Raw genomic sequence first — 20,549 nt, 5'->3', positions numbered from 1 at the left:
ACAGTAGGATCTGTGTAGAGGAGCTACCCCTCTGCATAGTAACACAGGACCTGTCTGGAGACAGAACTAAAGCTACAAGATGCAGGGGCCTCCTGGTCTGATGTGTGTGTGACCAAGGCCGAGAGGCTGGTGGCTGTGGGTGAGGGACAGACCCGGCCATCCCCTGACTCTCAGGCCCGATATCTGCTTCTCAGATGCCCGCCTGTGTCCCGGCCTGTCCTCGCTGGCCCGCCTCAGGCTGTCCCTGTGCTCGGTCAGTGGTCCGTCCCGCCTTACCACGGTCGCCAGGCTGGGAATGTGTTTGACCGAATTCTCGACCTCCTCTTCGGTCACCTCGACCAGCGTGCAGTTCTCGTCCTCCGATGGCAACGGCTCCGCCCCGTGCCTCGTGACCCAGGGGTGCAGCTTCAACGAATGACAGGAGGGGTGAGGGGCAGGCGGCCAGCTCGCAGAGGCCGGAGAGCAAAACCAAGGCCCTGCCAGCGAGCAGAGCCAGGGAGGAAATGCGGGAGGGCACAGGTGGTGGCCTGAGGTCAGGCATGCAAGAGAGCTGGCAAGCCAGGCAGAGGGTGGGGGGTGAGCGAAATGCGAGGAAACGTGGAAAAGACAGAGAGACAGAGAATGGGAAGGAGCCACCAGGCCGGGGTATGCGCCAGACTGCATTCTCCAGCTGGCCCAGGTCTTGACAGAAGTGATCAGATTCAGCATCTGCCTTTCATGGTGCCCAAGGAGCACCCATCACCCCTCAGCAACTCTCCTTCATGCCCGGAAGGCTCTGTTCAGAGCAGGCAGATCCTCCCCATTTCACAGAAGGGGAAAGAGAGGCTTGGGGAGGCACAGTGAGACCACTTAGAAGGACACAGTCAGGAAAGGACCCAGGCAGGGGTCTTTCCCATCCCACTACCCACCCCTGGGGTCCAGGTCCTTATCTGTAACCATATGGCCTCCCTCTCCTCAAATGCTAGTTAGCTAGATGCCTAGGAGTTCCTGAAGGAAACCTCTAGATTTCTTAAAGAGTCAGATATGTGCATGTATATGGCATTGGCCAGGGTGTAGTGGGTGGACAGGGGTCTCTCCTAACAGTGCTTTCTGCAAAAAATGGAATTCAGCAGGTTCTGGGGGTGTCAGATTGCTCACTAATTTCCTTCCACCCTCACTGAGATTCTTCAAAGGGATGGGGAGGGTCAAGGAAAGGGCCCAGGACTTCAGCAGCCAGGGTGTGGAGCACACAGAGGCCCCAGTCTGGAGGGTGGATGCCATCAGCCCAAGCCAATCGGAGTGAGCACTGGCTGCCCCACTGACAGCAGATCCCAATTCCACAATCACAGTGAACATGAGTCCAAACCCTCCTCCCCACACCCTGCCACCACTAGCACCTAGCGGCCCAGACACCGAGGGCATGGGAGGGCAGTGGTGCCAAGGAGGGCACAGCACTGTGGATGGAGGGGCGTGGGGCCTGACTGAGGCAGGGTTGAGCCAAACAATTCCAAGCAGAGGACATAGGCCAGACCCCTGGTGCACATCCCATGGCAGAGCAGTGGCCCCCAGGTACCTTGATTTCTGGCACCACAATCCTTGATTCTGGGTTCTTGTCCAACATGCGGGTTATCAGGTCCTTCAAGTCCTCAGCTATGTCAGGCCTGGGGATGGAAGACACATCAAGGGTGGAAAACATACACAGGACCACCAAGGGCTTGGCGAGGAAGATGACTTGGGACAGACAGGCAATACTCACTGATCTGGAAACTCCAGGGCCTGACTCTTGATCTTACTGTGTAAACACATGATCCGCTCGTCCATGAACGGGCACTACGAAGAGAAGTCAGGGACAGAGTAGCCGTCACTGGCTGGCACATCAGTCTGCAAGGGCTGCCACGTGCTGGCGTCACTCCACATGGGTTACAGCAGAGAAATAAATGTCCCTGCAGTAGCCCAGTCTAGCGAGGAAGCACTTCCCATGCCCCCAAGTTCTAGAAGAACCAGGAATGGACTTCCAGAAGGGCTACAGCCCTTCCCAATCACACTGTGACTTTCCTCTGTAGCTGTGCTTTACTTTACCTACTCATACAGAAGCAAATACTCCTCCCCACCCACCTGCCCGGGAAACAATAAATACTAAGAACAATACATAAGATGTAGCAGCAACAGCAGTGACTGGTGAGGGCTTAACCTGGCCCAGGCTCTGTACTGACGTTTCTCAGAACCAATACTTCATTGGCTGCCCCTCTGCCTGAAATGTTCTTCCCACCAACAACTACATGGCTCATTTTCTCCCATCATTCTGATCAAAGCTCACCTTCTCAGGGAGGCCTTCCCGAGCTCCTATCTAAAGCAGACCGTTCCCCTCAATGCCATGTGATTTCTCATCAGAGCACCTATGCCTGACGTTATATTACATTTGTATTTGCTTATTGTTTAATTCTTGCACTGGGAACATCAACTCCAAGAGGGCAGGGATTTTCATCTGTCTTGCTTCCTGCTTATTCTCCAGGGCCCAGGAACATCCCTGGTGCAAAGCAGTGTTTTGATAAATACCTGTTGAGTTAATGAATGCTTAAATTATTTCTGATGATGCTCTCAGAGCCTTAAGAAATAATAAATACTCTTCTCATTTTACAGAAGAGGAAAACAGAAGCTCACAGAGGTGGCATGTCTTAAGCAGTGCAGAGCTGGGACTTAGTCTAGATTGGGCTGACTATGAAGCCTGTTCATGCACCACCTCCCAGGTGACAATCAATGCTCTCACTCAGTGGAGGACCTGACCCAGGAGGAGGAGCTCAGGTATCGTGCTGGAAAAAGAAGACTTTATGTGGGGTGCTCAGAAGGTTGGAAAAGGTCACAGAATGGGACCTGGTCCACTCCTGTCCAAGGAAAATTATTTCATTAAGAGCAGTTACTTGAGATCAGAGTTTGGATTGCACAGGTATATCCATTTGACAGACTCATCATTAACCACTTAAGATCTGTACATTTCATTATATGTAGACTTTACCCCTAAGCGGGGGGGGGGGGGGGGGGGGGCGCAGGGGAGAACCACAAAAAACTTATGAGCTCTGGCTGATGACTGCATTCTGAAGCATATGGAGGAAGTGTAGAGATCTTAGCAACTTACTCTAAAATGCATAAAAAAAAATAAGGTTGAAGAAGGACAGACACGTGATAAAGCAAGCAGCGTGAATTGTTTATGGTAGAATGCAGGTGTGGCTGTGTGGGTGTTTACCACAGTTATTTCAACTTTGCTATATGATTAAAAATTATCTGAGCAAACACTGGTAGGGAAGATATTATAAACCATGAGACCAGTTTCTTAAGCTTTCCTCAACAAAGCCACAAGTTCATGGACAGGAAAAGTCCACGTTTTTATTGCTCACATAATTAATCTGAACTTCAGAGTTAAAAACTGAAGTTCCTAAAAATCAATAATATAAAACAACAGAGAGACAAGACAGAACTCCCTAAATCAATAATGACAAATGGATTTTCACTTCCATTCCAATTCTATCCCTCCAAACAACAACTTCTGGGAACACTGCTGAGAAGCACATCAAAGCAGTCCTAAGCTCAGGAAGAAAGAGGGCAGCTATTGATTTGTGATATGGGTCTCTCGTTCAGGAGTGGGAAGAGAGGTAGCACATTTGTGGTTCTTGCCCTAACTTCATCAACTATTTACCACCTCTGGAACCTCATGCTAATCCTTCTATTTTAACAGATCATTCTTCACAGATATGACTACTACATACAGGCAGGTACATTTGGAAAGCCATCCTTTCCATATTCAGGTCCAACTGTGGAAATGGAATGATACAACTCAATGAATAAGCAGTCTCCCTGCAAGGGTAACTATTAACCAGGGGGCCGCCTAGCAACACTCAGGACACAGGACACCCCACCCTGTTACCTGGCCAAACACAAAGCAGTACAGCGTCACACCCATGGCCCAAACATCCAAAGCCTGTAAGAAAAAGAGAGCTTCGTGTAAGGGAACAGGGGGCAGTGAGGGGTGTCTAATGCTTCTGCCCTGCCAAGAATCAAAGCTTCTTGCCTTCCTCTAAGGAATCACCCCTTCTTGACTCCTGATCCAGGGAGTTAAGGTGAGATTGATCCCACCCCACTCAAGCCTGGCCAGTAAGAGCTTCACTTCCCCCAGCCATTGTGATTGGCTTAAGGATAGGCACATGACCCAGGCCTGGCCAATAAGAACACCACTTCCCCCAGCCACAGTGATTGGTTCAAAGATGGGCACATGACCCCAGGCTGAGCCAATCAGAGCCAACCCCAAGATTTTTGCTAGGGCTCTTCAGAAAGAAGAATGTTCTTTCCTCTGAGGTTGGTAAGCTGATAGAAAGCAGCCTGGGGCTGTAGGTGACCCACCTACCTGGGCAGAAAACCAGCTCAAGAAAACAGTTGAGAGATGGAGAGATGGATTTCTGACTGAATCCCTGTATCTAGCCAAGCCGGATGCCACTCTTCATCTACATGATCCAGTGGATTCAGTTTAAGCCAGTGTGAGTTGGATTTTTGCCCCTTAAATCGACAGAGCTCCGCATCTCAGGCAGGTCCACACCTACCTTCCCAGAGAAGATCTTCCGGGTCTCTGAGAGCGACTCAGGCGCCATGAAGGCAGGTGTGCCCACGGTGTTAGAGAGAAGCGCATCACTGCCCTTGAACTCGTTGCTCACGCCAAAGTCGGCAATCTTGATGTGGCCATCTTCTCCCACCAGCAGGTTGGAAGGTTTGATGTCCCGGTGGATGATCTTCTGGTAGTGTACTGGGGATAGGGTGGACACCAGACGGGAGAGGAGGCAGGAACACCATGTGAGGAGCTCTATGTGGCCCACGGAATCCAGAAACACAGATATGGACCCCTCAGCTCTCTCACAGCCCCAGGCCTCTCCCAGCCTCCCCCTCCCAAACCTGCCGGATACCCACAGCTTTAAAAGATAAGGGAGAAAGAGTGTCTTTAAGGAAGTTCTCCCATCTTCAGAAAGAAGTAGTGGAACACTGACTGCCAATAATAATTAGTAACTGCCTGCTAGTCTAAGTTGTGGGTGCCGACGGTGCCTGGAGAGTTTCTGCTGAGTCTGGCTGGCTTCCAGCTAGAAGTCTCAAGACTTGTGACAGTCAAACATATTTTCACCTACTAATGCCAACACTCAACCTGCTCACCACACCAACAATGACTGGAGCCGATCCAATGGAAGTGTGGGCCACAAAATAGGATTGGGGACTTGCTTAACTTGTTCCTGCCTGGATGTCAACCCATAGGAGAGAACAATCCTACAGTCTGGAAGACTCAACTGCATTTCTTTGGGGGTAGTGGTGATGATGATGATGGTATCAGTAATAGGGCCAACAGGGCGGCACCTGGGTGGCTCAGTCAGTTAAGTAATAGGGCCAGCAGCTCTATTTGTTGAGTGCCCAGTCGGGGGCCTAGCCCCATGTTAAGTGCTTCTCACGGACCCCATTTAAATCTCATGACAATACTACGTGATAGGCCAGGTTAAAGGACAAAATGTTTAACAACCAGAAGCAGAAAGGACACCTGCCAATCTGAACTACTAATATGTACTGGCTGATTTCAACCTGGTGAGAGATACTTTATTCCCATTTTACAGATGAGAAAACTTAGGTTCCAGGAGGTTTAACAGGATCCCTATCCCAGGGCTGCTGGGAATAAGGGACAATGCGAATAGAGCCCCTAACAGTGCCTGGTACACACAGAAAGTGCCAGGGAAAATGGCCACTATCGCTATTGCTCTTAATTTTTGTGGCAGAAAGAAGGGTTTCTGCTCATCAAGAGCATGGCTTTCCGCAGCTGTCCACGACTGCATCTCAGACAATTCTGTTTCCCACCCATCTGCCTGCACTCCAGGAGGGAAATTCCACTTTCTCACTTGCCATCCACTAGCTGGGATGCTAACCACCCCTGACTGAGAATCCTCCCACAGGCCCCCGCTTACGGTACTCTATGCCTTTGATCAGGTCCTGGAAGTAGAAACGGGCCTGGTCCTCAGAGAGTGGTTTAAGGGTGGGCACTTCCATCACAGGCCTGAAAGGTCAACACATGCATGAGAAGCAAACCAGACACACTGGCCTTCGCCCTCTTTCACCAGCAGAACCAAGCACCACCTCACTCAAGAAGCTCCTGCAGCTCGAGAAGTTTCAGGCGTCATACCCACCAGGAAGGGGGACACTCACCCTTGGTTGACCAGCTCAAACACTGTAGGGAAGAGAAAGGGTAAACTGTTACATTGGGAAATTGGAAATCCACCTTCCTCTTCCTCCTCTACCTCCCTAATGTCCATAAAAACACCAAGAAACACAGAAATGAATATTGGGGCCGGGGAAAGGAACAGCTCACTCAGCCCAAACTGGTCAAGGTCTTACTTAGGAAACTAGGGGTCAGAGATTTCTGATGTCCCTGGGACCCCCCGTCTGGCTGTACTTTTCATCCTCAAAACAGCCAAGGACCTTACAGCCAGGGGAAAACAAAGCAGGCAGATGGGACACAGGTGGGGATGGCTCACGGGCTCCTTTCTTCTCTCCACTCACACCTTGGAGATTCCAGGGATACAAGTGATACTAAACTATGTCCTCTTAAGTCAGGTCCCGAGACACCTTATGCCAAAGAACAGGTCTAAGGGGACACAACCCAATTTCTCTTTACTTAGACACAAAGAAGTAGCCCTAGGGGTCTTCAGAACCCCTGGAAAGTTTGGGTTCAAGAAACAAGAACATGTTTGGTTCAAGAAACTCCCACCTCCTCCACACCGCCAGGCTGTGTCAGGCTACAGACCAACAATGCTTGTAGATTCTTCCAACTCCTCGACACCCCACACTTGGCACCATCAGACTCATCCCCGTGACTCTCGATCCAAAACAAGACTTGGAGCAAGAAGTGGGGGTGGAGATTTCCTCACCCTTCAAGGGCCCATCCCCTTCCTCTTAAACAGGTCCCTGCTTGGCTCCCATTCACACACAATGTGTAGACGACTCCCACTGTGTGAGCTTCTTCCCAGTCCTGTATGTGTGTGGGATCCCCGCTCCAAACCACCAAGTTAGCTTAAGCTGTGTTCAGGGAATGCACAAGTTGTTGTTGGGGCTTTTTGTTTTGTTTTTTGCATTTTTAAAAACAGAGGTGAGGGGCGCCTGGGTGACTCAGTCGGTTAAGCGTCCGACTTCGGCTCGGGTCATGATCTCACAGTTCGTGAGTTCGAGCCCCGCGTCGGGCTCTGTGCTGACAGCTTAGAGCCGGGAGCCTGCTTCAAATTCTGTGTCTCCCTCCCTCTCTGCTCCTCCCCCGCTCATGCTCTGTCTCTCTCTCCTTCAATAATAAATAAAATCATTAAAAAAAAATTTTTTTAAATAGAGGTGAAATTTCCAAAACATAAAATTAACTATTTTAAAGTTTACAATTCAGTGGCATTTAGTGTTCACGGTGTTGTGCAACTATTGCCTCTACCTAGTTCCAGAAAATTTTCACCCCCTCAAAAAGAAACCCTGTGCCCATTAGCAGCCATTCCCCTCCTCCCAACCCCCTCCCCCACAACCACTAACCAGATTTCTGTTCTACGGATTTGCCTTTTCTGGAAATTTCACATATATGGAATCATATGCTAAGTGACCTTTTGTGACTGGCTTTTTTACTTAATGTTCATCCACACTGTATCACGTGTCAGTACTTCCTTCCTTTTTATGGCTGACTAATATTCCACTGTGGATATGCAACATTTTGTGTATCCAGTCATCAGCTAACAAACATTTGGGTTGTTTCCACATTTGGGCTATTGTGAATAGTGCTGCTATAACATTCATGTGCAAGTACTTGGGTGGATATCTGTTTTCAGTTCTTTGGGGTGTAAATACCTAAGAGCAGAGTTACTAGGTCATGTCTCATAGTTATTTTAATTTTGTCCTGCTTGAACAAACATAACTGGGACCATGAAGCTGTCCTTTAAGAAGTGAAAAATTCACACAGTGAATTTCAAACTCAAGTGGAAAAGGACTCTGGAGCTGTCTGTTGTTCTGAAATCATCTACCCACATTGGAGTTTCTTATAGAAGAAACCAAAAGGTTGTTTCAAAGATCTCCAAGGGCTAAGGTGGTTGAGGGAAAAGAGCCAGCTCCTCAGATAAAAAATAAAGCTTAGGGGCGCCTGGGTGGCTCAGTCAGTTAAGCATCTGACTCTTGATCTCAGCTCAGATCTTGATCTCAGGGTTATGAGTTCAAGACCCACGTTGGGTTCCATGCTGGGTGTAGAGCCTACTTAAAAATAAAAAAATAAATAAATAAAATGGGGCACCTGGGTGGCTCAGTTGGTTAAGTATCTGACTTTGGCTCAGGTCATGATCTCATGGTTAATGAGTTTGAGCCCCGTGTTGGGCTCTGTGCTGACAGCTCAGAGCCTGGAGCCTGCTTGGGATTCTGTGTGTGTGTGTGTCTCTCTCTCTCTCTGCCCCTCCCCTGCTCGTGTTCTGTCTCTCTCTCTCAAAAATAAACATTAAACAAAAAAAAAACTTTTTAATAAAATAAAATAAAAAGGAAGCTTAAAGGTTCTGACCAGAAAGTAACTTAACTCCCTAAGGCCCTTTCCTGTCTTCAGGCTCATCAACCAGTGTTGGGCAAACCTGAGCTGGGGCAGATCTGCCGTGGCTTCAGGATGTGGTTAGAAACAAAAGCAATGGCACTGAAGGTAAGGTGTCCAAGACAGGAGCTCTGGTCCCCTCAGCTCCGGCCTATCCCACCTTCATTATGGAAGACTTGACTTTCAAGAGCTGCTTCATGAATTTCTGTGCTTATTCCCAAGCACCATAATTTAGTTGGCCTGGAAGAAGGCAGCCTGTTGAAACAGGTCTATTTTCAGTCACTAATAGTTTAACCCCCTTCTACGGCTGAACAATGGGTGGGGAGTTTTTAGCCTCTAGAAATACTGACCACATTATCTGGGGGGGTCAGGCCTGCAGCTGTAGGACCCTTGCTGATACCTGCTACTCAGTCTCATGTGCTACCCTGTCTATCCTCGACACACGTCTGTGCCTGGAAACTAAAAACTAACCATGTCAGGACTTTCACTAGAATCACATACCCAAAGTCAGGCTAGCTCCTTTCTACACTGCTGCCTCAAAAAGAGAAAAACTCTGTCGATGAAGTTGCCTGATTCGAATGGCTTAGGAAACTCCTCTTTCAAGCTTGGGTCAGGTTCTTTTTATACTCATTCAACTCTGCTCAAAACCCTCCAATGGCTGCCTTCTTGCTCACAGCAAAAGACAAAGTCTTACAATGGTATAAAATGTCCTCTGCCATCTGTTCCCCACTGTCCTGCACAAATGTCACCCTGGTGAAGCATCTCAAGGAGCCACCCTATTTCCCAGTCCCCCAAACTGGAACTCCTGGTTCCCCTGACCCTGCTCAGGTTTACTTTTTTCCATGGTGTTGTCACCTTCCAAGGCTAAGCATAATATTTAAGTACTGACGGTGTCCATCTGTCATGAGAGCAACAAAGTGCCCTGAGGGCAGAGTGTTCTTTTTTGTTTTCTGATAAACCTAGAACAAATTATGTTTGTTGAATGAACAACCAAACTCCCCAAAAATAGACAAAAGCCATGCAGAGTCCTGTCAGGAGCCCCAAGTGAGCAAATTGTGCTGGGAATGCCATTCTGGGACAAAAATTATCTTTTATATTTTATGACATCTGCTATAGCTCCCTAAACTTCACTCATTTGCCTAATATGTTTATCATCTGGCCATATCTATGTACCACATAAACTATTATTTGTTTCATATTTTTCTTTAAATGACTCAGTTTAAAAACTTTGAGCTTTATCCTGGGTAATGACATCCATGAAATCAAGAGTTATTGTGCCACTATAGTTTTTCCTACACAATGGTAAATTAAATCTAAAAAGGTTTTTTAAATGTCTATCCGTGTATCACTTAAAATCATCTCATATATTTAAAGTGGTGATGGTAGGGGCGCCTGGATGGCTCAGTCGGTTAAACATGCAACTTCAGCTCAGGTCATGATCTCACGTTCGTGGGTTCAAGTCCTGCATCAGGATCTCTGCTGTCAAATGCAGAACCCGCTTCAGATCCTCTGTCTCTCCCCACAGCCCCATTTATTCCTCCCCTGTTCATTCTCTCTCTCTCTTTCAAAATAAATAAACTTAAATAAATACATAAAATAAATAAACTTAAAAAAAATAAAGTGGTGATGATACCACATTTGGGAAATATTGCAAGTCTGTATTGTTCAGAGTTTAATAATGTTTCTTTCTCACATAATTTTTTAAAGTTAACATCTGATGTTATTTACTGTGGAGCTTCTAAATTGTTTCTTCAGAAAGGTTTTTAAAGTTCTAAAATTTGAACATGGAATGCACACTAGATGCTCTTAGGGAACTGAAGTTAACTTTTTCAAATGTAATAATGGTATTGTGACCACCTAAGAGAATGTTCTTATGTGAGATGCACACTGAAGTATTTATGGCCTGAAGTGTCAAGATGTCTGCTAATTTACTTTTTGGACAGTTCAGAAAAAAAAAAAAAAAAAAAGAAAAGAAAAGAAAAAGAAAAAGAAATGGATGGGTGCATGGCTAGACTGATACAGCAAATATGACAAAAAATTATTAACTGCTGACTCTGGGTGGAAGATATACAGGCATTCACTGTACTATTTTTTCAGCTTTTCTATAGGCTTACATTTTTCATAGGAAAAACCTGGAAAGGGGAAGAGGAGGGGGAATGAAAAATAAAATGTCCTAAGCTACAACATTCTCTTGGAACTGAACCACAGCAATTACATGAGGAGAAACTGAGCTCTGTTTTCAAACCACACCCATTCAAACCAGACCCCAGATGACCAATCACTCCTGTGCAACATAAGATTATCCCAGGATCATCCTCATGCTCATCCAGGAGACTTCTGGATTCTAGGCTGGGCTTGGCCATGCCCACTCCCCTCACCTCCTTGGTACCCCTCCCAGCTGTCATCTGTACCCACTTGAAATGCACAGGCTCATGTGAATGCCCACCAAGCCAAGTTGTAAGGACATAGAACCTATTGATCATGCATTCCTGGACCCAACAGTCTGCGGTCCAGTTTTGAATTAGTCCTGCCCTTTCTTCCTTCATCGGTACCTACAGTCAGGGCTCCCCCACATCTTCACCAGTTTTTAAAAATCAAGTCTCTGAGGACATGCCTGAGTCCTTCTGTTTCTTTGTGCAGTGCCCTCCAAGCCTCCGAATGCCCCACTGTGGCCTCTTAGGCTCTCCAACCTCACCCCCATCCCCTCTCCCTGGTTTACCCTGTCCCACCCACGTTCTTCTCAAACACACTAAGCTCTCACCAGCCTCAGAGCCTTTGCACTTGCTGTTCCCTATGCCTGGAATGCTCTTCCCCCGATGTAACAGGGCTGTGTCTTTGACATTCAGGTACCAAATTATCACCCCGTATGTGACGTGGCCCCTCAGTCCCTCTCTCTCATGTCATCCTCTTTAACCTTCTTCAGAGGATCTACCTGAAGTTAACTGGTTTATTTAGTTGTTGACTATCTGTCTTCCCTGACTAAAATGTGAGCTTCTAAAGAGCAGAAGCCTCAACTTTCTCACTCACCAATGCATCCTTAGTGCCTTGAACCTGCCCAGCATTAGCAGGTGCTCAATAAATATTTGCAAATGAATAAACAGCCCCCCCCCCCCATAAAGTCCCAGCAAGCACTCCCTTCTACCTCCTGCTTCAAAGTAAGGCAGCAGCCTCACCCTGTGGCTCACTGTGGGGCCCAGCCTCAGAGGGAAAGGGGAAGCTGTCTGTCCTCAGTGGGAGATGCCAGGGGCAGGGGTTGCTCGAGAAGACCCCTGAGCTTTGGCAGGTGCAACTGCCTGAGCAGGGGCAGTGGAAGGCAAGGGCTCTCTTACCCATGTACAGATGGTCCTCGTTGGGGTCATCCAGGACCTATTGGCACAGCCACATGGAACAGGCCGGAAACACAGAGCAGGGGAGAGGAAGAGAGGGAAATGATATGAGCAGGGGGGAAGCAGCAGCCACGGGACTGCATTTGCCACCAGAAGGGCTGTGCTTTCCACTGGCTTTCCTGGTTTAGATGACGGGCACAGGAAAAAAAACAGTGTGTGCGATCCAAATGGCCATCTGGAAAATAAACACCTTCTAGCCCAATCCTCAAGGGTCCAAAACCTCCCCCAGAAAGGAGATTACAAAAAGGAGAGGAAAAAGTCCTCCCCTGGGAAATGGGGGCGCCTGGCTGGGTCAGTCGGTAGAGCATGCAACTCTTAATCTTGGGACCATGAGTTTGAGCCCCACGTTGGGAGTAGTAAATTACTTTTTTTTTTAATTGTTTTTAACTTCTCCCCTGGAAAATGTCTCAGCTTCAATAAGAATCCCCCCTCTCTCCTAGGAGACAATGGACTGATCCACAGGGTGAAAATTCAAATCCTGTCTGGGCTCTTCTGACTTCTCCATGAAGAGCCCCCATAACCTCCTGCCCCTGCAGAAAAGGACGTCTCCCTGCCCAGAACATCCATGGCACATTCTCTCTGTCCTCCTCTCATGGCCATCCTGCTTTCATCTCGTCATTTATTTCTATATCTCCCCCTCTCTGCAAAGGGCTGTATCTACCTCATTTGCCTCCGTGGTGCCCTGTACAGGACAAAGTTACATAGCAGGTGCTCAGAATGTCTGATGCATTAGACTAACAGGCTGGCAAACAGCCTTGGATGAAGAGTTCAGATGCCACAGGGCAGTGGGGAGAGGGGAGATCCTGTCAGGACCCAGAGCCACTCACTAAACAGGTGTCTTTGGGCTTCCTCTAAGATGGGTGACTCAAGCATCAGTGAATTGACACTGTGAGACAGTGTGACAAGTGGAGATAGCCTGCAGCCACCATCTCTCTCCTTTGAGAAGAAACAAAGGCAGGCTCCTTGGCTGGACTGGTCTTCCCGCCTCTTCCCACATCGTCCTCACCTTCCCCAGCCAACCAACATCCACAGGACGAGAAAGAGATTTACCCTAGGCAGAAGCCCAGGGCAGCCAACCTGGAGCCCTAAGCCCTACCCAGTGGGAGGAGCCAGACCCAGGGCCTGGCCTACCTAGAGCTCTGCACCTGACAAGCCCCAGTCAAGGCACGGCTGCTAACCCTCACACCCACCAAAGGCAGGGGTATACCCCCAAATAGAGGCCACCAGCCCTTTGCACATGTTGTTCCTCCCTCTGTGATGCCCTTCCCCATCTTTCCCTGTTGTCTCCATCCAGGGAACTACCGGGACCGTCTCAAATATCCCTTCTCCTGAGAAGCCTTCCTCAGCCATTTGGGTCGGCTGGCTGCTGGCACTCCATGCTCCCGCAAGCACTGCGAACACATGTCCAGTTACATGCTTTATCACATGCTGCTTATAAGTCCTTTCATCTACACCAGAGGTGCTCCACATGTGGCTCGGGGACTCCTAGGGATCCCCAAGATGTTTTCCCAGAGCTCATGAGGTCAAAACTATTTTCACTCTAAAACTAAGATAATATTTGCCCTTTCCACTCTCATTCTCTATTAGTAGAGAAACCAGAAACCACATCACAGGCGAGGTCACAAGAGGCTGAATGCAGAAGCAGATATGAGAATCCAACCATCTTCTATTAAGCCACACATAAACAACAAAACTTTGCAAAAATGTAGAACTATGCCACTCTTCTCACCACAGTTTTCCAGAAAATATAGTTACTTTTCATAAAAATATATTGCTACATAATGGGATTATTGTTGTTTTTAAATGAATTAATAAATAATTTGTAAACTTCTCAGTTTTAATTCTGATGTGGCAAATAATAATAAATACAACCCACATAAGCAAAACTTTTTTGGGGTCTTCAATAATTTTGAAGAACATACAGGAATCCTAAGACCAAAATCTTTGAGAACTACTGATCTAGAACAGAAGATGGCAAATATAGCATGCAAGCCAAATCTGGCCCTCTGCCTCTGCCTGTTTTTGTAAATAAAGTTTTATTGGAACACAGCCACATCCATTTGTTTACATGTATAGGGTTGCTTTTGTGCTAATATTATATATATATACAGTATACTTATATATATATAGTATATTATAATATATATAAATATAGATAGAAATACAGGCGTGTAAGATACAGATATAACATATATATATTATATCTATATCTATATATATAAATAAAGAGACAGAAATGGGTAATGGGCAAGTTTCAGTATCGTTCTGACCCTCAATTCCTTTATCTATAAAATGGAAGTAATAAATAGTCTTAGGAAAGGGTGAGAATAACATGAAAGAACAGCAGTCAAGGAGTCGGGAGCAATAACTAGTACCCAGCCTTGCAATAAGCTGTTTAACGTGGAGCGGCTCTCCCTAGAAACTAGTGGTGTGTCATGTGGGTAATAACAGAGCCGAGACTGGACCATCACTATCCCTGCCTCCCTCCTCCCTGGCCGCCCAGCTCACCTCTACCAGCTTTACCACATTGGGGTGGTCCAGCTTCTTGAGGATGGCGATTTCCTGGTACACCTGCTCAATGGGGCCCCTAGGCTGGATGCAGCCTCCCGGAGCTGGCCGGGTGCCTCGGGGCGGGGGGCGACCTGGAGGAGACACAGGGTCAGGGCAAACAGCTTTTTCCCTGCAGATGGCAGCTGAAGAGGGGGCAACCCAAGTCGGGGGTAGGGGGGGTTTTGGCAGGGATGGAGTGGCTGATGTCCCCAGGGGCCTTAAGGAGCCTGCTTGTCATCTGTCTCCTCTGCTGCTGGAAATCAGTGAGGATGGAGACCCAGCCCCCTGTTCAACCTTCTGTTAATACCCTCCTTCCTGCCCCATGCCCCAGTGACAGGAGTCTTTGGGGCATCTACCTGGGCACTCTCTGTAGGGGACACCATTCAATGGGATCTTCTCTGTCTTGCCCCAGCCCCGCACCTAAGAACAAAGGCCTGGCCCCCCAAACTCACGTGGAAAGCCTGCCTGTCGGATCAGCTTCTTTTTGGACAACACCTTCATCGCCTGTGAAAGACAAGACCCCATATCTTGGTTAAAATGGGGAGGAAGGGAGAGAGAGAGCTCCTTCCACTCCTAGGCCTGCCGAAGCTCTTGGTGCCCTGGTGGCCTCAGGACGATGTAGTGAGTGCCTCGTCATTGGAGTGGGTCAAGCAGCTGCAGGCTGGAAACTGAACTGCCAGGGTCCCTTCAGCCCTGAGAGTGCTTCCAAGGCTCCAGGTTAGCTCTCCTGACTGGGACCATGAGCCTTGGGACTCGCTACAACTAAATCAAGACATGAGTCAGCTGGAGTGATGGACGAGAGACTGGCTATTTTACACATGGGGAAACTGAGGCTCGGGTGTGATGTCACTTGGCCAAGGACACACAGCTGGCAAATGGGAGAGCCAGAATTTGAACCCAAGTTGGACTGACTTCCAAAGGCAAACAAGGGCAATTTGCCTCACTACCACCTGGTGATTGGTGCTGTGAAGGATGTAGAAATGGTAGCTCAGAGTAAGAACAGGAGACATTTGCTGAATTTATCCATTTTCTTTCCGAGCCGATCACTTTGCCTCCCCATTTCCCCATCTGTATAATGGGAACATCACTTCCTTCCTAAGGCACAAAATGAAACAACCTAAGGATAAAATGAGACAATAGCGAAGAAAATCTTTCAGGAAGCTAAATTCTGGAAAGGAGGGTTTTGCTTTGGACAAGGACAGGGATGGAGAAGGGGACGTGGATACTTACATAATAGGTATTGTCATTTTCATTGTAGGCCAACTTGACCACGCCATAGGAGCCCTGGATAAAGGGAGATGCCCATGACATACTATCCAGAAGTTATGATCTGCAAAATGAGGACCCTAATACAGGGGCTGCAAACCGGCAGCCAATTTACCAAATCTGCTATGCAATTACATTTTGTTGCATCTGCAGTTTTTAGAAAGTTTGAGTGAGTTGCCAACATTTAAAACCAGAAAGATCAGATATAAAAATCTAGATTCTCAGCTTCTTTTGAGAAAAATCAGAAGATCTGGACCCATAATCACCTCCACATGTCAACAGTTTGCCATAGTCCTCTCCACTCCCTAATACCTTACACCTAGTAGGCTTTGTTCATTTATATTACTCACTTACTTTCTATTGATATTTGAGTTTTTTACCCCTGCAATAACACTGACCATTGGCTGAAATAAAAGCAAAAATAGATGTGAGAGTACCTCAGGGAGAAAAAAAACACCACCACTAATGTTGGTGATATGTTATTCCCTTAAAGCTGTCTGGGCTTCTGTAGAAACACATTAATATTTTGATGTAAAAAGAAAATAAACCAGATGGACCAGTGATGACAAAACCCTCCCCCACAACTTTGCCTCCAAGGACTCGTTCCCGCTCCCAGCTCCAGCAGGTTCCCTCCACTGTATCTGAGACATCCTTGGTAGATGCAGAAAACCAGCCTGGCTCCTCGGATATTTACCTTTCCAATTTCATCCTTCAGTGTGTACTGATTCAGCTGTACACAATCCTGCAATGTTAAGTAGAAACACACAGAATATGAATTGTAAGTTTGCAGTTAGATACGTTTTTCACAAAACAAACACACGAACCAGGACCCAAATCAAGAAAGAGAATATTCCCGACCCCCTGAAGCATCTCTCAGACACTGGCCCGTCTCCAGGGTGACCACTACCCTGCCCTTTAACAACACAGATTTTGTACATTGTAAAAAATATGGGGAGCCTGAGTGGCTCAGTCGGTTAAGTGTCTGACTTTGGCTCAGGTCATGATCTCACAGTCCATGAGTTCGAGCCCCGCATCGGGCACTGTGCTGACAGCTCAGAGCCTGGAGCCTGTTTCAGATTCTGTGTCTCCTTCTCTCTCTGCCCCCTCTGTCACTCAACCTCTGTCTCTCTTGGTGTCTCAAAACTGAATAAATGTTAAAAAATATATATTTTTTAAAATGTGATCATACAGTATGTACTCTTTTAATACACATTTTTAAAGAGGTGTTCCTAAAACATTGATTTTAAATTAAACAAGTAATCCTATATAAGGACTATGTTGTCCAATATAAACAAAGTAACACAAGTGGAGAAAATCCGAGTGACTGTGGGCAGAGAATGGTTTCTTAACAAGATTTCTCAAAGATTCTTTTTGTACAAAAAGCACAAAAAACTCATTAATAACAACACCCTAATTTAAAAATGGGCATGGGGTGCCTGCGTGACTCAGTCGGTTGGGCGGCTGACTTCAGCTCAGACCATGATCTTGCTGTTTGGGAATTCTAGCCCCATGTTGGGCTCTGTGCAGACAGCTCGGAGCCTGGAGCCTGCTTCGGACTCTGTGTCTCCCTCTCTCTCTGCCCCTCCCCTGTTCATGCTCTGTCTCTATCTCTCTCTCTCAAATAAACATTAAAAACATTAAAATGCTTTTCATAAACATTAAAAAAAATTTTAATTAAAAAATAACAAAAATGGGCAAAAGACTTGAAAAGACAGTTCTCCAAAGAAGATATACAAATGATCAGTAAGCACATGAAAAGACGCTCAAAAAAAAAGAAGAGGCTTAACATCATGACTCATTGGGGAAATGTAAATTAACACCATACCCATTAGATTGGCTAAACTCCAAGACTGACCATACCAAATGTTGTCAGAATGTAGGGCATGGAGAACCTTTATACACTGCTAGTAGGAAGTTAAAATGGTGCAGCCTCTTTGGAAAGCAAGTGGGTAGTTTCTTAACAAACACCTCCTCTACGACATAGCCATTCTGCTCCTAACTTTATCCAAGAGATGTGAAAACTTGTGTCTGTGCAGACTTGCATACAAATGTTTGAAACAGCTTTATTGGTAATAGTCAAATACTGGAAACAACCCAAAAGTCCACTGACAGGTAACCGGATAAACAAAAAGTGGTCCACTGCAGACAATGGAATGCTAGGCAGCAATAAAAAGGAAGCATGCAGTAATAAAGACAAATCTCAAAATTGTTATGCCATCAAAGAAGCGAAGCCAAAAAAAAAAGAGTGCATACTAAATGATTCCACTTACAGAAAATTCTTGAACTTGCAAACTAATCTATGATGATAAAAAGTAGGTCAGCGGTGACCTGGGAAAGGGGAAGAGCGGGGAGGGATGTGTTGTCGGGTGTGCTGGAAATGTCTGTGATCTTGACTGGGGTGACGTTTTTAGAGACGTATGCATATATCAAAACTGATCATATTGTACACGTGAAATATGTGGTTTGTTTTACTTCAGTTACACCTCAATATAGTTAGGGGGGAAATGTGAAGTGAAAAAAGAGGTAAAAATGGGAAAAGAAACACAATAGAAAATAAAACTTCAAGTGTTACCAATAAGCCCAACACTTCCCTTGAGCCCCACCACCACCCCAATTCTAACCCTTTCCCCAAACCTTGATGTCAGTTTGGTGTATAAACTTCCAGGCCTTTTTCTATGTAAATGCACGCATACGTGCACCTGTTGAAAATACAGAGCATTGTTTTGGGATAGGGCTTTGGGGAGGCAAAAATGATGTCACACTAAATCACTTCTCAACCTCTTTTCTCACTCAACATCACTGGAGACAGTTCCAGGGCAGAGTGTACACACAGACCTGTATCTTTTCATCTGCTGGATAGTGTTCCACGGCTCACAGAACCCTCCCTTCACTAGGTTGGTTGCACTGTTTCTCTCCAATGTTGATTTCATCCCCCTGAGTCCTGAAGCGATGTGACCAGCAGAAGTAGGGCCCTGCAGAGCTGTCCTAAGGGGTCTTACTGCCCCCTAATCCAAGCCCTACATATTGCTGAATTCCTCTTCCTAGATTCCACTCTGATCATATCAGTTCCTGATGCTTCCAAGGTCAAGTTCTGACTCCACTCCTCTGACCTTGGCAGAGTCGCCTACTTGCCCACCAAATACCAGTCTCCTCTTTCTTCCTTATAAATGGATAGCTTAGTGGCAATGGCCCAGGATGGAAAATTACATTTTCCAGCCTTTCTTACAGCTAGGGGTGGCCACACGGCCAGTAGGAGGCAGGCAGAAGTGTTGGGCAGAGCTTCCAAGAAAAAGGACAGACTTAGGAGGCAAATGCCTTTTCCTCTTCTCTGCTCCTTCTTCTTGTCTGGAATGGAGCTGTGAGGGCTACAGTCACAGCAGTAAGGTTTTAAGGACAACAGAATCACCACACTGGTCCCCACTCCTCCAGATTTAGTTTACACGATAAACAAGCCCTATTGTGTTAAAGCCACTGTTGTGAAGGGGGGCAGGTCTCTGTTTCTCTAAGCTGATTCAATTCTAACTGAAATAAAGCCAAATTCTCTGTCTAGCCCTGTTGCCACGGTGCTCCACGCATGGGCCCCATTCTTCAGCTAGCTGAACCCCTGACTGCCCTCTCCCCCATATCCTGTCTTCTACCTCTGGGCCTCTGCTCATGCTGTGCATCCCCCCTGCAGTGAATTCTCTGTGTGTACCCATCTCCAATTATGGAAGTCCTACCTAGCTCCAAAAATATAGTTCAGAATCAGCCCCTTTAGGAAGCTATTCTCAATGTCCACGCTTCTCCCAGTTAAATTCAATCATTTCTTCAACAAATATTCTTGTGCTCCTACTATGTGTCAGGTTCTGTGCTAGGTGCTGGGAAACATGACAGTAGATGGGACTGTTCCTTCTGAGCTTACATTCTAGCTGGGGAGACGGGCCAAAAACAATTCAACAGACACATAAACAATCAGATGGTGTTGAGTGCTATGTCAATAGGGTGACAGGGCAGGGAGGGGTGGCAGGCTGAGGCTGCTTACAGAGGGTGGTCAGAGAGGCCCTTCAGAGGAGGAGACATCTGAGTTGAAACTTGGCTGTCAGAGGCAGATGACCCTGCAAAGAGTGGGGAGGTTCCAAGCAGAGAGGACAGTAGGGGTAAAGGCCTAACAGAGGGAATGAGTGTGGACACCTGAGGAATCTAAGAAGGCAGTGTGGACAGAGCCTTGTGAGTCCGCAGCAGAAAGGCAGGAGATGGGGGGGGGGGGGGGGGGGGCGGAGAGGAGGAGCAGGAGCAGATCACGCAGGGCCAGATGAGCCCTAGTGGGACTCAGTTCTAACTCCCAGAAGTTTTCGTACGAATCAGAAGAGACATGCACACACAGTGCCCAGCGCCTGCCTGGTGCCTTTTGCTAGGCCGTGAGGTCTCTCACCCACCCCCATCTCCCGCACAACTCCCAGCCACCAGCACCTCCGTCTCCCCTAGAGACTCTCTGTGGCCCCACTGCCCTGCCCACTCTCAAGGCAGGTCACCTGCCCCCCAGCAGCTCTCACCAAGAGCTAGTGTAAAAGGTCCAGCTCCCTTGGCCCTCAAACAGGATACAGAAATTCTGAGGTACAGAATTTTCTACACTAACAGGGTCCCCCAGAGATGGAGCCCCAGTTGCCCATGGTGGCAACCAACTCCATCATGCACCCTTTCTTGACCCCCTTCTCTTCTACTCTCATTCCCACCCCCACCTGGGTCTCCACGGGGAGGGGGGGGTCACCTCTCAAATCAGTGTT

General features: G+C 47.2%; 1 protein-coding gene across 4 annotated transcripts in view; it reads right to left on the bottom strand.

The window, feature by feature from the left end:
* Window positions 1–20,549, bottom strand: part of CAMKK2 (calcium/calmodulin dependent protein kinase kinase 2) — a 47,547-nt gene that overhangs the window by 11,421 nt on the left and 15,577 nt on the right. For 2 of the 4 annotated variants that reach the window (XM_060612244.3, XM_060612248.3), the window contains exons 3-14: window positions 16,481–16,528; window positions 15,751–15,804; window positions 14,973–15,024; window positions 14,479–14,612; window positions 11,914–11,950; window positions 6,199–6,220; window positions 5,961–6,049; window positions 4,569–4,768; window positions 3,899–3,952; window positions 1,736–1,809; window positions 1,553–1,640; window positions 277–405 (exon numbers count right to left, since the gene is read on the bottom strand). In XM_060612244.3, the coding sequence (XP_060468227.1) occupies window positions 277–405; window positions 1,553–1,640; window positions 1,736–1,809; window positions 3,899–3,952; window positions 4,569–4,768; window positions 5,961–6,049; window positions 6,199–6,220; window positions 11,914–11,950; window positions 14,479–14,612; window positions 14,973–15,024; window positions 15,751–15,804; window positions 16,481–16,528 (981 nt within the window). The remainder of the gene's footprint in view (window positions 1–276; window positions 406–1,552; window positions 1,641–1,735; window positions 1,810–3,898; window positions 3,953–4,568; window positions 4,769–5,960; window positions 6,050–6,198; window positions 6,221–11,913; window positions 11,951–14,478; window positions 14,613–14,972; window positions 15,025–15,750; window positions 15,805–16,480; window positions 16,529–20,549) is intronic. The other 2 variants (XM_060612247.3, XM_060612249.3) reach the window with 1 other exon arrangement.

The sequence above is a fragment of the Panthera onca genome, chromosome D3 (assembly GCF_046562875.1).
Source record: "Panthera onca isolate mPanOnc1 chromosome D3, mPanOnc1 haplotype 2, whole genome shotgun sequence".
NCBI lineage: Eukaryota > Metazoa > Chordata > Mammalia > Carnivora > Felidae > Panthera > Panthera onca.
The sequence above is the reverse complement of the archived record's forward strand: the minus strand, read 5'-3'. Positions and strand labels throughout refer to the sequence as shown.